We start from the raw sequence: 14,106 nt of genomic DNA, 5'->3' as shown, positions 1-14,106 counted from the left end.
GCCAACCCTAAACCTAGATTCATTTTAGTTAGAAATTAATTCAAATTACTAAAAGACCCATAATCAAAACATGGATATCACAATTTCTCCCGCTCAAGGAATTTTGGTCCTCCAAATTTCACAAGTCACACATCCACTATGCTACTATAATCTTGCATGTTCTATTTTATTAAAAAGATAATTAGATATCTAACAAAATTGATGGGTCTCATAATTATTCAACTTTTTAAAACTATTTAAGTTTTCTATTTCTCATCTTATAATTTGATGGGATAACTAACCTATTAACTTGATAAGCCTAAATGATTGACCTAAAATGTTTAAGCTCGTATTAACGGTAGTACAGCCATCAAACCAAATTGTGACAAATGATGTTAGAGTCGATCTAACATTGGACATAGTTAACGACTCGAGAAAGAAAGTCTACCTATGAATTGGGCTAATGGCATATCACAATATGGAGCCTACAAGCCTTGTGTGCACCATGATATCGTTTGATTCTAGATTATGTCCAGGCCTTAAGGAGGATATTAAGCCTTAAAGTAGGGATTATAACAACTTAAGTTGGTATATAAGGACTTGATAGATGTATTACCATTAGTTTGGACTTGAGCATTTTATGTTAGTGGTTTAGGCCTATTAAATTAATGGGTCGATTATCTAATAGTTTCACAAACTTTGAAACTCAAAATGGGCATTTTTTAACCCATTTAAAAAGTTATAAGCCACAAACTAGAGACTCACAATGTGAGCTTTTGACACAAAAATCTAACAAAATTTGATACCACATTGAGCCAGAATCAACACTTAGGGACCTTGACACCTAACATAATTAATTTATGAAAGACTACTAATTCTAGTCTTAACTCCAGCCTTAACAGCAGGCCTTTGTTTGAATTGTGGACCAGCATCCAAGATTGTAGCACAGCACATCTAGTCACTAAAGACATTCTGAAAGCTTTGAACAATTTTGCAAGACTAAGTGGATGGCTTGATCTTGCAGCTTACTCCAATTAAGATCAATTTTCTTCACTGTGAGTACTAGTAAAAGGATGTCAAGATATTGAGCCTTAATCTAATAATATGGAAGTTAAACACCCTCCTAGATGCCATAAACTTCTGTACACTTTAATGCAACTGAACAAAATATCAGCATGCATGGTATAAAGTACGCTCCCTCCAAAAAATTAACCTGATGAAGCGACAACTGACCTGATTGGGAGAAGCTTCATGGAACACAGTTATTCTACAGTACCCTAGGCAATTGGAGAGCTTCCTTTCCAGGTAAAATCCATGTGTTAAGATGCAAAACTTCGGCAAGGTAGCTCCAATTACAGACTCAAATGCTTGGCAATCAATTATCAGAAACTTTTATTCATGAAGCCTTAGTCATGTTCTTGATACTTGCCAATATCTGTCACTTCTGCTTTCATGGTACCCAAGAACCCTAATGGATATGTCCTGCAGATAACTTACATTAGAAGATTCAAAACCAAGACAACGCATATCCACGTGGAGAATAAAAATTAAGGCCGATGCAACAAGAGCAATCTGAAGAGACGTGAAACCTATGTGAAGGTGGGAAGCTCAGATGCAGCAGGGTAGCTCAGATTCCATGCCAATTACAGATTCAGATGTCCTTATCAATCATCAGAAACTCTTATTCATGAAGCCTCAGTCATGTCCTTGGTAGTTGCCAATGTCCTTGATTCAATGCCAGTTCAAAAGCTCTCGTGGTACCCGAGGTTACTAATGGATTGGATGCTTCCTGCAGATAACTTCCATTAGAAGATTTAGAACTAAGACATAATGCACATTCTGTTTCCAAGTGTAGAGTATAAATTCAAGGCTGATGAAACAAGAACAATCTCAAGAGACATGAAACCTTTGTGAAAGTGGGAACCTAAATATGGCTAAAGGTTGCCACCTCCTTTCAGAGAGACACAACACTCTACCAGGTGCACCAAGGATTACAATAGCTTGAACCTGCAACAGGAGATGACAACATATAAATGATGATTGTAAGAACATATAGATGCCCAGGGCCAACTATTGAGAAAATCGAAGAGCCAATTTTTCATTAGCATCTAGAGCCTGGGATCCATCAAGAGTGAGGATTGCAGAATGTGCTACATTTAGAGATGGATGTGCAATAATTCATCTATTTCAAAATTGTCTATGAGAAAAATAGTTCACTAGAATTATGTTATGTATTCCATATCAGTATGTTGAAAACTCAGATATGTATTTCCATAAACAAGTTATTGTTACATGTCAGAAACAAGGCTCTTAGCCCATCTGAATCCATTATGAAAAGTGCATCGAGTGTTAATACCACCACTGGAAACCAAAGACACCTCCCTCCAATTGAAAGCTCTTCCCAACAGACAGTGCAGGAATCAATCTGACCAAGACATGGCCCTTAATTCAAGTCAATTTGAAAGGCATTGAATCACAGAAATAGAACAAAGTATAAGGCATCAATTTGCGTGTTGTTAAGACTTGGACAAAAAATGCTCCAGTTGTTAACACTTCATAGTCCTATCAAAAGAAAAAAAATGCTAATCATTAATTAGTTAGATCAAAAAGAGAAAGGAACAAAATAAAATATTTTAATTAAGGATCAATGTAAGTAAACATTAATTTCAACAACCAATTAGTAAAGTGCAGCAACCACCAGCATTATTTCAACTTTGAGCATGTGCAGTAACTCCATCTTCAAAAGCAAAACATGGTTAATATGATATGCATATTCCATAGAGTAATCTAGCAATCCATCTTACTATAATCAGCTAAAATTAGAAAAAACCTCAAGATGTCTACAATTCTGATAAAAAAACTCAAAATAACGTGTGTAAACTGTAAACCAAACAGAAAAGTTTAAGGAACTTCAAACAAATAACTAGACAGCTTACTGGCACTGCTGTAAATACAAAAAAAAAAAATTTACCTTCAAATACAGGATAAGAGGGAAATAAAAGCCATGTGGCACAATTCTTACTTTCTATTAGGAAGCAAATGAAGTGAGAGAGAGAGAGAGAGAGAGAGAGAGAGAGAGAGAGAGAGAGAGAGAGCATTTAACATGGATAAATCTCCTTCGGTTGCATTCATCTTACAAACCAAAATTTTACTAGAACTTAATCAAGCACCCATAAACCCTAAAATAAAACTCTATTTTTTAGTTCATTGTCTTCAGTCCCAAAAAACACAACTTCAATAAGAAAAGGCTCCTTTGGTGGGGAGTTAAATATTATTTTTGTCTGATCAGCTCCATCGACCGAATACAAAATTTGCCTGAATTGAGGTCTAGGATAAGAGGAAGGGAACATTGCATGTTTTAGGACAAACTCAGACACAAAAAAATATAGAACTTCTTCCTAAAATGGAAAGGGAATAAACTAAAAAATCTAGAGGATTACCATTGCCTATAGATTACCATTTCATTTTGCTAAACCATTTATATACCAGATCCTTTAAAAGGTTTCTCATTTGTAAGGTAATGCTGATTGCTGGTATTGCATTTCTTTCCTTACGAATGAGGTAGCATGTGTTTTGTAGTTAGAATGGCACCATAGGATCTAGATAACAATTAAGCAACCGTATGTCTCTCAACCAGTCTGTCCTAGTAAGAACTCTCACTTTAATGTAAGAGCTTAAATAAAGCTATATATATATGTATATATATATATATGTATATATATGTATATATATATATTCTTAAGCTGAATACAACCACATAACCAAAGAATATTTATTATAGTTATGAAAACGAACTAAGTTCATAAGAGTTTCAATGAATAACCAAGCAGCAGAAATGGCACTGTTTGCAGATTAACAAAGCAATTTCCAGACCAACTTTATATGTCTCGATATAGTGAAGGGCCAAAATTTCTTGATAAGCCACTTCTAAAGACAGATTTTATTGATGACTACTCTCTGGATGTAAAGGTATTTGCTGTGACAGAATGCCATCGCAACCTTGATGATTAGCATACAGCATACTTCTCCATATCTGACAATAATACGAAGTCAAATGATTGGGCGTAGCTCTCCAGTTTGCAGGGCAAACTTTCGGTGTTGGGATAATATAGAATGCACCATAATTTCCTTAGTTCTCGATAAAATATCAATCCCATTGGATGATGCAAGTTTCTTGGTTGCACGAAGTATAGTTTGCAGGATTTGAAGTGGATCACCATGACTGACAACAAGGACTGTGCATCTGCAAATGGAAATGTTCATGACAATTAAATCATGATCAACAATATAGTATCACAACAAGAGCATGATCAACAATTAAATCATGATATAAACATGGGAAAATAAAAGAGAGCTCGAGAAAGAAATATATATATATATATATATATATATATATATATATATATATATATATATATATAACAAAATAGTATAAATCTAGAATTCCATGTTGTATAGCCTCCATAATGCTCTAATCTAAACTCTTATTGTTCAATTGCTTAGCTAACCAAAACTCTAAACTAGATGCAGATGAGGCACTTTGAGATTTGCATTTATGCAGACGTGGCATGTTATTGGGATAGATAATAAAAAATGCAGTTGTCTGCTTATAATCCATTGAAGACATTAATTCCATTGATAGGAAACCCAACAAAAAGAAATATGACCAACCTAAGTGTCTTCAAGTGAGAACATGGTTTCTTTTTAAGATGCAGTACATATAAATCTCTTTATGGTCTAAACCTTGTTTAATGGAGAAAATAGATATAATAGATATAAAAAAAGAAATAAGGGTAACTACTCAGATGAATCACAACATGACAACTGGAATCATACTTCAGCATTCTAGGGCAGTATAATTATCTAGAGTATAACAACAAATATGTCTCTTATATCAATGATAATTCCCCAGATAGGAGATTGAGTCCTCAGTTGTACCTAAGTAAACTCAATCCTGATGAACTGAGCTAAAACAGGAATTCAGGAAAAAAACTAAGCTCAAACAAGTTGATAGTTTGGTACCCAACTTTCAATAGATTTCTGCTTCTTCTTGGCTGCTCATTGCAACATGTCTAGGCAGAGAAAGTACGAAGAGGAGAAATTTGCAGTTGACTAGTACTCACATGTAACATATGCCAGTTTTAGTTGGATGTGTGTGATAGCAAATGTATCAAGAAAAAAATTCCTCTTAAGAAAAAGATTTCTCCAACAGGAATTAAACATATCAGACAATCTCCTTGCCCCAGATATGATCTAAATATAAAAGTTAAAGATTTCTATGAGAAACATGAGACACTAATCTGGCGCTAGAAAGTAGTTTTATGATTTGGTACATAATTGAAAATTCAACTTGGTTGATATCAAGGTATGCAATACCGTATCGTACCAGTGTTTCGAGGTTGACTCGGTACACCAGGGTGTACCGAGCGGTACATCAGAGCATACCGAGCAATACATCAGAGCGTACTGAGTGGTTTTAAATATTTCTTCCTCTTACTGTAGCATTGTAGCACTGAAGCACATTCCGTCCGATAGCGGACGGTCCACGTACCGGTACGCCATCGGACCGGTATGTACCACCCGTACCAGCAATACTATTCGAAATTGCATACCATGGTTGATATAACGCTCCAGAAGTAGACTCAACAACTCAACTAGGAAACAGGAATAATACTGGAAAGTATTCAATGATTGATTGCACATTTATGCTATGATCGTTGGTTTGTAGATTTCCATAAGCATCCATTTCTTGCTCACTGTATGAAACCAGGCAGCAGATCATTATTCAGACACAAAATTCATTTTACCATAAATAGTGCGCTTATTTTGTTTATGTGACATTAAAGATGTGACTTAGCAGCAATCAGGCCTTGTAATTGTTACAGATCAGCTAACAGAAATATAGTTCACATAAGCGTCGCTGAAACATCAAATCATAAGAACAGCGTACTTAACAAGGTAACAAGATGAATGTAAAATGATAACCACAGACATTAGCACAATATGGCAGGTACACATACATACCCCTGAAACTCCGCCTCTATTGCTGCCAGAGCAACTGCAAGTCGAGAGACAACATCTGCAACACTTTCTCCACCTTCAGGTGGCAAGAAAGGATCCTTCTCATCTAATGACCATATCTCTGCATACTGAAAATTTTTGCCAAAACAGTTGTTTCAATAATAAAAAAGTTATTTCAGGCATCTAGTTAGGTAGAGTAATGAACTCCATAATAATTGTTCGATTTTGTTGACAATCAATGATATAATAAATTAATTATTGATTAAACAACAAAGAGTAACTTAATTTTACAAGGTTTCATATTAAGAGGACTATACATTTAAAAGCCTCCTTAAAAATAACAAGATTATTCCAAGACCACAAAGTATAAGAAGATACACTGAAATGACCAACTCCTTTTTGAGATTTTAGGCAATGGTATTAACAATTGACAACCAATATGAACTTTCAATAGTTCCTCCAGAATGGGGGTTTTAAAACTATGGAAACATGAAATGCACAGAAACAAAGAAGGCTATTTATTTGTTCTTTCCTTGCTCCCATGAGGTATGCAAAATGTTGATATATTTGTCGAAGTTATAACTTTAATTGACACTCAAATTCATGTATCATACTATTAAGACAAAAATGCTATACAAGATGCCTCATTTTGCAAGGCTGGTTTCACATAAATCTGATATACCCATGTCTTCACCTAGAAAAACATTATAGTTAGAGAGAAACTTACTTTATCATGAGATAAGAGCTCAAATGATGGTCCAAAGTAACGCTCTCGAAGCTCAAGCATTGCCTTCAGGGTGAAATAATTACAAAAAGATATCAGCAAAACCAAAAGAAAATATGGTGATAAAAATTCTAACAAGTTCATACATGATAAAAAAATCACAATTTCTAGTACATTTGAGAAAAGCACAGAAATGACCAATGTCTACCCTCCCATCAATGTTTTCTATAAACATCAAGCGACCAGGAGTTTAGTAGTACCTAATTATATTTATATATACCTTTGGTGCTGCATGAAATAGAATTCCATTTAATTAGGGCTAATTAGCCCTAACAGAAATGAAATTCCTAGTGTTAATTAGGTACTGCTGCAATATTCAAAAATTTCAGGTATCATCATATTTCTAAGGTCCTAAGTACTTGATTGGCTTCAACCTCTGTTTGCAACTTTAAAGAGTTACTATTTAGTGTTTTCTTCTTATATTTTGTATATCTAACATTTAGTAAATGTTATTACTATTGGTGGAATAGTACCGAGGACTAATGATTCCTGAACCAAGGTATATTTAGATAACCACATAGCACAAATAACCATGTAGCAAAATGTGTAGCATGGCATACATAGATTCAACAGGAAAGTCGTAAGTGGCAAAATGTGTAGCATAATCTGCTGTGCTAACTATGACATTGCATTGGATGACTATTGTTCTAATGCAGTTATCTCCTTGAAAGCACTAAAGTTTACCATGCTAATTGTCCAACAAGCTTGAGGAATTAAGTCTCTTTTTCTGTTCAACTACAGATGCTTCTTTCACCTACTGTACGAAAGCCTTTCAACTGAAGTACATGATATTAATGAGTGTCAAGATAATTAAAGCTCTGTAAAGCTTATGTGAAATTAACAGAAAGGTAAATATATAAAATTCTTAATGTAGGTCTAAATTATATTTCAGGAAAACATGCAGTGAATGCAAGTAAAAATGACAAAAAAAGGGGGGCCTATAACAATAAGGATTATTTTCATCCATTTGAGTCTTTTTCCAACAGTGTTTTAGATGGAGAAACAGAAATGTAGTTTCCTCCCGGGCATATGTATAGATCATTAGAATGAAACCATGTGTCTTGTCATCACTGAAATTCATAATCACAAGAGACTCCTTGAAGCTTAAAGCCTACGCTGCAAATATACATGCAAACATCGTGACCTCAGATAGAAGGGTTTACCTTACACTGACAACTGTCAAATGAGATGCCTAAAACATCAGCAACCACTTTAGCAGTATCAGTAGTTCTCGAGAATGGAGAATAGCATATTCGAACATTTTCTAGAAGAATCTTCTTCTCGTCGATTTCCTGCATAGAAATCTATCATTGAGCACAAACATATCAAATGGATATCAAGAAGAAAAGGTGCAAGGCCAATAATTGCACAAAGTAAAGGAGTTAGTACATGTCTATTAAGTTTTTCATTAGAAAGCACATCTTTTTCTGTAAAGGTTATTACAAGTTCTAAGGTTCCAACTATCAGGGCTTGCTACATGGAACTTTTCCTGCCATGGAGCTTTGTTAAGGATGATACAGTGAGAAGGAATTATCTGATACGAGGCTGACGAGGAGGAGAAAGCATGCCAGTCAAGATGGCTTGCATGCCTACCTTTTTTTTATATCAAAGTATTTTAAACTGGATTTGTTTTTGCTATTCTATTCTACTGGCACAACAGACATAGATGAACCTTCAGGGCAATTCAGTTGCCACACCCATGTTGTTGAGACTTAAATCCTTAGTTCTAAGCAGGAATTGAAGACCACAGTAAGTTTAATTGCATGTCGTAATAGTTCAGCTGTTTACAAAAACCTATGTTAAATAGACAAAAGAAAGGTCACGTTTTAAAAGATCCAAACCTTCAACAGCAACTCTCCAGCCAATCGTGCTTGGTTGAAACCTTCAGAAGCTAATCCAAACTTTTCAAGTGTGCCGTTCTCCTGATACAGAAAGCATCAACTTAAAAATAAAAACCTTCAGAAAAAGGGTAATACGTCATGGGAGTATTAGGCTGTTAACTCAGATGCATGGATAAGTAGTTCACACCTGTATGCACATAGAAAGATACATGAGAATTGCTGTGTTAAAAAGTCTGAAATTTGTCTTATGAGCTTTAAATGGAATATGGATACCGGAGGTGAGCATGAACTAAAAGGTGTTTTTTTTGGTTTTTTTTCATGAGTACAGACAACAAGCACCTCACATACATCAAGAAAAAAGCCTGCTCCATCATGCAAAGAGACCAAGCAGAGCACCAGATGCATGTAGGTTGTTGTAGTTCTATTAAAAGAAAAAACACTGAGAAAAGAAAAATGGACCCTCTCATTTTAACTAATATCCATAACAAGTTTGTTGCTTGGCAAGATAAAGAAAATTGTTTCACTGTCACCTTGTGGGCGAGGCATGGAGCATATGAAAACATGCCTCTGTCATGGACACCCGACTCGACTCACAACAAGATCATCAAGATCCGATTAGTTTAAGTAGCCACAAACTTGGAACACGATAATCTCGAGAATGATGCCTAGCATACACTTCAAGGAAGAAACAAGATGGAAACTTCGCTGCTTTAACATCCGTAAACTGAATAGATTGGGAAGCAAAGCTTCCTCCCGACCACATTTCTACTAGGATTAGAAGGAACTCATCGGGAATCATAATAAAATCAAGAACCTCGCCTAAATCCATTAGCAGAACAATTGTTCACCGGGAAACAATGGGCAATGGTCAGCCGATGCCTAAATCAACCGGCTCGGAAGGCGAAATCGAGGGGGAGAGGATACCAAGGACGAGACGATGAGGCCCTTCTCGTTGGGGACGCTCTTCCCGTGTCTCAAGACCCAGTAGCTATTGCGAAGGAACAGCGGCGTCTGCTCCATCTCCCTCCGCGAGCCCTAGAAGAAGAAGAAGCACGAGAACGAGGAATCCAAGCCTCCTTATCGCCGCACAAAATTAAATGAAATATCCATAAATAAAATATTTCAAACCTAAAAGCATACACGATTTGATGGTTTCGAATCGATTCGTTACGATAGTTCGATTTCGAGTCCCGTTATATAAAATCAAAGCCATCTATTTTAGTTTCGACTCGATAAAAGAATAGGTCTATTCCAATAGCATTAATTATATATTATTTTCTCTCTAATTTAATTATTTTAATAGTTCTATTTTTATATTTTTAAAATTTTAAAATTTATATTAAAAAATAAAAAAATATTTAATTTTATTGATAAAAATATCGTACGTAACTTAATGATAAACTGAAGTGTGTTAACACATACTCAATGGTAAAAAAGAAACGAAGTTAAATATTTTATTTTTATAAATATAAAAAAATTTATCTAAATATAAGGATTGAAATACTAAATATCAAGGTCTGTCGTACCGAAGCGTACTACCCATACCGGACGGTACGTACCGATCCGATAGATTATCGGTATGCAGATCTCTCGGTACCGCTATAGTGCTACAGTACTATACCGTAGCACTGCTACAATGAAAAAAAATAAAAAAAATATTCGGTACATTAGGACGTATCGTTCGGTACACCCTGATGTACCGCCCGGTACACCGGTACCGTATCGTACCAAACCCGGGTCGAAACGTCGATACGATACAATACAACGAACCTTGCTAAATATAACTAATTATATGAGATAATATATATAATTAATTTATTCTAACTTGATAAATTAATTAACAAAAATAAAATAAGTGATTTCATTGGAATCCAAAATCAGATTAGTCAAATTTGAATAGAAAATTAAAATTATCTGTAACTAATATGATTTTAATTTTAGATTAGACAAATTTTGGTTCCATCACGATTAATTTTGGTTTCATCATGAGCCTTATTCGTTAATCAATCGATCAGAAAAGTAAGTGGATGCAATCAACATCTTCGCAAAGCAGCTCAAACTATTCCATTTTCCAGCATGCCAATGATAAAAACGAAAAAGGAATGAGATATGAAACATGTCTTTGAGTGCACTCACTCCATGCAAACATGTTGCCTGAAGGAAGAAGATAAAGATGCATGCAGTGTTCATCTCTGCAATCTTGTAGTGTCATAGTGTGTGCGTTTATTTGACTTCACCGAGGAAAGACATGTTTTTGTGACCTGCAAATCTAACACTTAGCCACCATATCGACAGATCAAAACTCAACCCTCCTGTTCGCCGTGTCCCGTGCGACGGTCAACCACGTACAGGTACGACGATGTCTACTTCTCCTTGGATTTACAGCAGCAGCAGCGATGGCCGAAAGCCCATGCACTCAAGGAAGACGAAGCACGACGACACCTCTAGCGGTATGGTGACTTGCGAACAAGCATCCCACGGGGCTTCAGCTTCAGCTTCCTCACGTAAACTCGTTGAAACAGAAGGCCTGCTTCGTCGGAAGCAGCTTGTCGCTTCTTGACGAAACGCCGAGCATCTTCTTGCATGCAGAAGAAACGTAAGCTCCCAGAGAGAGAGAGAGAAAGAGAGAGATCATTTATGTCGGAGCTTTATGAGATGATCTGAAAAGAAATAAACGAGGGATGATGGAAAGCAAATAGATCGAGAGGTTGGGCAAAAGATACGGGAGCGATGAGGATGTGATACGGCAAGGATACGCTGGTTGTGTACGGCGGCCAGAACTGCTGCTGCGAGCCGCAGCTGACAGAGCCAATGCCATCATACCAACATCAGATCACACATGGAGATCTCTAGGCATTGATTAGATGCATAGATTGACGCTGATGACTGAGCTAATATAGGTAAGGGGGAAGAGTACAGCAGGAGGGCATCATAATTACGGCCAGCTCAAGATCATTAAGCCCTGTTCCTGCCCATTGGCTGCCGCATACCATTCGACCATCCCCCAGATATTTCCAGATCAAAGAAATTAATTACTGACACCGTAAATATGTTTGCACGCCATAAAGTTGCTCAGGGAGATCAAACAAAGTAGCCGTTACAAGGTGCAGGATGATAAAGCTGCTGGCTTTATAGCTATGCTTCCTGCCATGGGTTTATGGCCTGCTTAGATGCGGAAGGGGAAGGGACAAGGTCTTCGGCTTGCTTGCTAACTTCGCCCAAGTAAGATAATGGAGATGGAGGTCCAGGAGAAGCTTTATCCTGCTCCGCTCCATTCCCATGAGGAGGTGGTGAGGGATAGCGTGGGCTTCATGGAGAGCCTGCGCCGGTTCCACTCCTCCATGAGCACCAAGTTCATGTACGCAGCCCCTTCACAAGCTTTCTCTTGCTTAATCTTTCTTCCTTTAATCCACATGTTATTAGCTTGTTTCATGAAGGGTTCCTGTGATCGGAGGGAAGGAGCTAGACCTGCATCTCTTGTACGTGGAGGTGACTCAAAGAGGTGGCCTCGCGAAGGTTGATCGGTTCTGTGTCCCTTTATGATCGACTCATACTGATTCCAGCGCTCGGATTGAAGTGTAACGAGGTGTTGTGTTGGGTCTGTGACTGATGGAAGTAGGTGATCGAGGAGAAGAGATGGAGGGAAGTGATTGCGGCATTCAAGTTTCCACCCACCACCACCAGCGCTTCCTTCGTGCTGAGGAGGTACTACCTGAGCTTGCTCCACCACTACGAGCAGGTCTACTACTTCCGGATCCAGGGGCCTCTGGTTCCCCCGGCAGGTGAGATGTTGCTGATCTTGATCTGTGACACGAGCAAGATGGATCATGTTCCATGGTGTTCGCAGCTTCTTCCCAAACCAGGGCAACTCCCAGCAAGCTTGACCACAGCGTCGTCGTCTCCGACTCCACCATGCAGACCCCCAAAGCTCGGAAAAGAGCGCTTCCTGAGCCACAGAGCAAAGGTCAGTGAGATCACTCTCAACTATCCTTCTATCTTGGGGAGAGAGAGAGAGAGAGTAGGTCATGTCATCCTTCTTCTTCTTCCATAGGGCCTTACAATTTCACGGTTACGGGGTCGATCGATGGGAAGTTCGAGTATGGATATATGGTGACGGTGAAGATAGGCGCCGAGACACTGCGAGGTGTGCTTTATCGTGTCCAGCAAGAACAGCCTTCGGCAGCGTCTTCGTCCTCTTTGGCAGCAGCAGCAGCAGCAGCCGCCGACACTTCTCACGCCGCTGACGTCGCCGCCGTAACAAGAACAAGGCGTAGGCGGAGGAGGGGGTGGAGGCGCCGCGACCCCGCCCACCCGAAACCAAACCGGAGCGCCTACAACTTCTTCTTCGCCGAGACGCACTCCAAGCTGAAATCTCTCCACCCTCACAGGGAAAGAGAGTTCAGCAAGATGATCGGGGAGTCCTGGAGCAAGCTCAGTGAAGAGGAAAGATTGGTGCGTTGGCCTTCTTCTCTGATGGCTTCATATATACTGCCATGTACCATCATCATCATCATCATCGAGTGCCTCGCATGTTGTGTTCCTACTCTTTCCCAGGTATATCAAGATTATGGATTGAAGGACAAGGAGAGATACAAGATGGAGATGCAGGAATACAAGGAGAGATTGAAGCTTGCGCAGCCAAAGGAAGTGACGGTGGCAAGGGCTGAGCCATCATCAGAAGTTGTAACTGAAGAAGTGAAGGAATCAGCTGATGGGCATTAAATATGTAAGACAAGCTTAAAAGATGTATGCAATGGATGCATTTTAAGGTAGATCAAGATACCATGTTTTGGTGAGAGGTTTCATCTAAAGGTCAAGGATGGTACCAAAATCTAAGTCTTTGAAGATTAGCTAACTTGAGAGCTGCTTTTTCTAAGCTTCCATGAAAGATTAGTAGCATTGGCTAGTAAATCTTTAAGATCTATATAAATATTCTCGAGGAAGCAGGGAGGATCTCAAGTCACAGCTGAGGATGTGTATGAACTGTTGTGCTGAATCTGAGAAAGTATCGAATGATGTTAAGCTCATGGTGGTAATCATTAATATTCCAAAAGAACAGTTTAGAGCTTCTGATGACTCTTTTAATGTTATTATCAGAAAATCCAAGTATTCTTGAGACACATGAAAGGGTGTTGATCCGTAGATGGAGTCCGAGTATTTGTTACAGTGTAGAGTCATCGTGATCCGTAAAGGGTGTTGATCCGTAGACCTCAATCTCGAGTGAGAAAAGTTATAATATCTCAATTAATTTCATATTAATTTCACATCAGAAGTCAACAAGATCTAATGAAATTGCTAGGTGAATTAATTTATCAAGCTCGAGTCAGTTAATTAGTGATGATGTTATAATGTCTCGATGTAAGATTAATCGGGATGTTATAAAAAGTAGTCTATCGAAGTTCTATTCGATATGATATGTATTGATATGTTACGTAAAGGTGAATCGGTCGATATGTCTCAGTAACGAACAAAATCTGAGAC

General features: G+C 37.9%; 2 protein-coding genes across 5 annotated transcripts; one reads left to right on the top strand and one right to left on the bottom strand.

Annotated features, from left to right (window-relative positions):
• Positions 1-2,179: 2,179 nt before the first annotated feature.
• LOC135598484 (uncharacterized) lies at positions 2,180-9,772 on the bottom strand. Of its 4 annotated transcripts, none has more exons than XR_010481568.1 (7): positions 9,550-9,714; positions 8,626-8,706; positions 7,948-8,088; positions 6,728-6,790; positions 6,004-6,128; positions 3,979-4,222; positions 2,180-2,541 (listed from the first exon to the last, which is right to left on the bottom strand). XR_010481568.1 is itself a non-coding variant. In XM_065092328.1 (7 exons), exons 2-7 carry the CDS (start codon positions 9,643-9,645, stop codon positions 4,030-4,032), a joined length of 699 nt encoding a protein of 232 aa, XP_064948400.1. In that variant the 5' UTR covers positions 9,646-9,660; positions 9,754-9,772; the 3' UTR covers positions 3,738-4,029. The 4 variants fall into 4 exon arrangements, 3 of the variants coding, with proteins under 3 accessions (XP_064948400.1, XP_064948399.1, XP_064948401.1); XM_065092328.1 differs by lacking the exon at positions 2,180-2,541 and adding an exon at positions 9,754-9,772 and having other exon boundaries at positions 3,738-4,222; positions 9,550-9,660; XM_065092327.1 differs by lacking the exon at positions 2,180-2,541 and having other exon boundaries at positions 3,738-4,222.
• Positions 9,773-12,244: 2,472 nt separating this feature from the next.
• Positions 12,245-13,347, top strand: LOC135597912 (high mobility group B protein 9-like; the record flags this gene model as incomplete). The annotated part of the gene is made up of 3 exons (XM_065091420.1): positions 12,245-12,407; positions 12,473-12,589; positions 12,677-13,347. Coding segments are annotated over 3 exons (951 nt in total), but the record flags the coding sequence as incomplete, so codon positions are not given.
• Positions 13,348-14,106: the final 759 nt, after the last annotated feature.

Source organism: Musa acuminata, chromosome BXJ2-1 (assembly GCF_036884655.1).
Source record: "Musa acuminata AAA Group cultivar baxijiao chromosome BXJ2-1, Cavendish_Baxijiao_AAA, whole genome shotgun sequence".
Classification (NCBI taxonomy): Eukaryota; Viridiplantae; Streptophyta; class Magnoliopsida; order Zingiberales; family Musaceae; genus Musa; species Musa acuminata.
This window is presented reverse-complemented; position numbering and strand designations above follow the sequence as displayed.

Bases quoted from the DNA above. Each gene is read 5' to 3' on its own strand.
- LOC135598484 (XM_065092328.1), bottom strand. From the start codon at position 9,645: ATGGAGCAGACGCCGCTGTTCCTTCGCAATAGCTACTGGGTCTTGAGA. The intron at 6,791-7,947 runs GTAAACCCTTCT...TTCACCCTGAAG, and splicing joins TTGACAGTTGTCAGTGTAAG to GCAATGCTTGAGCTTCGAGA. The intron at 6,129-6,727 runs GTAAGTTTCTCT...AAAAATTTTCAG, and splicing joins AGCTCTTATCTCATGATAAA to TATGCAGAGATATGGTCATT.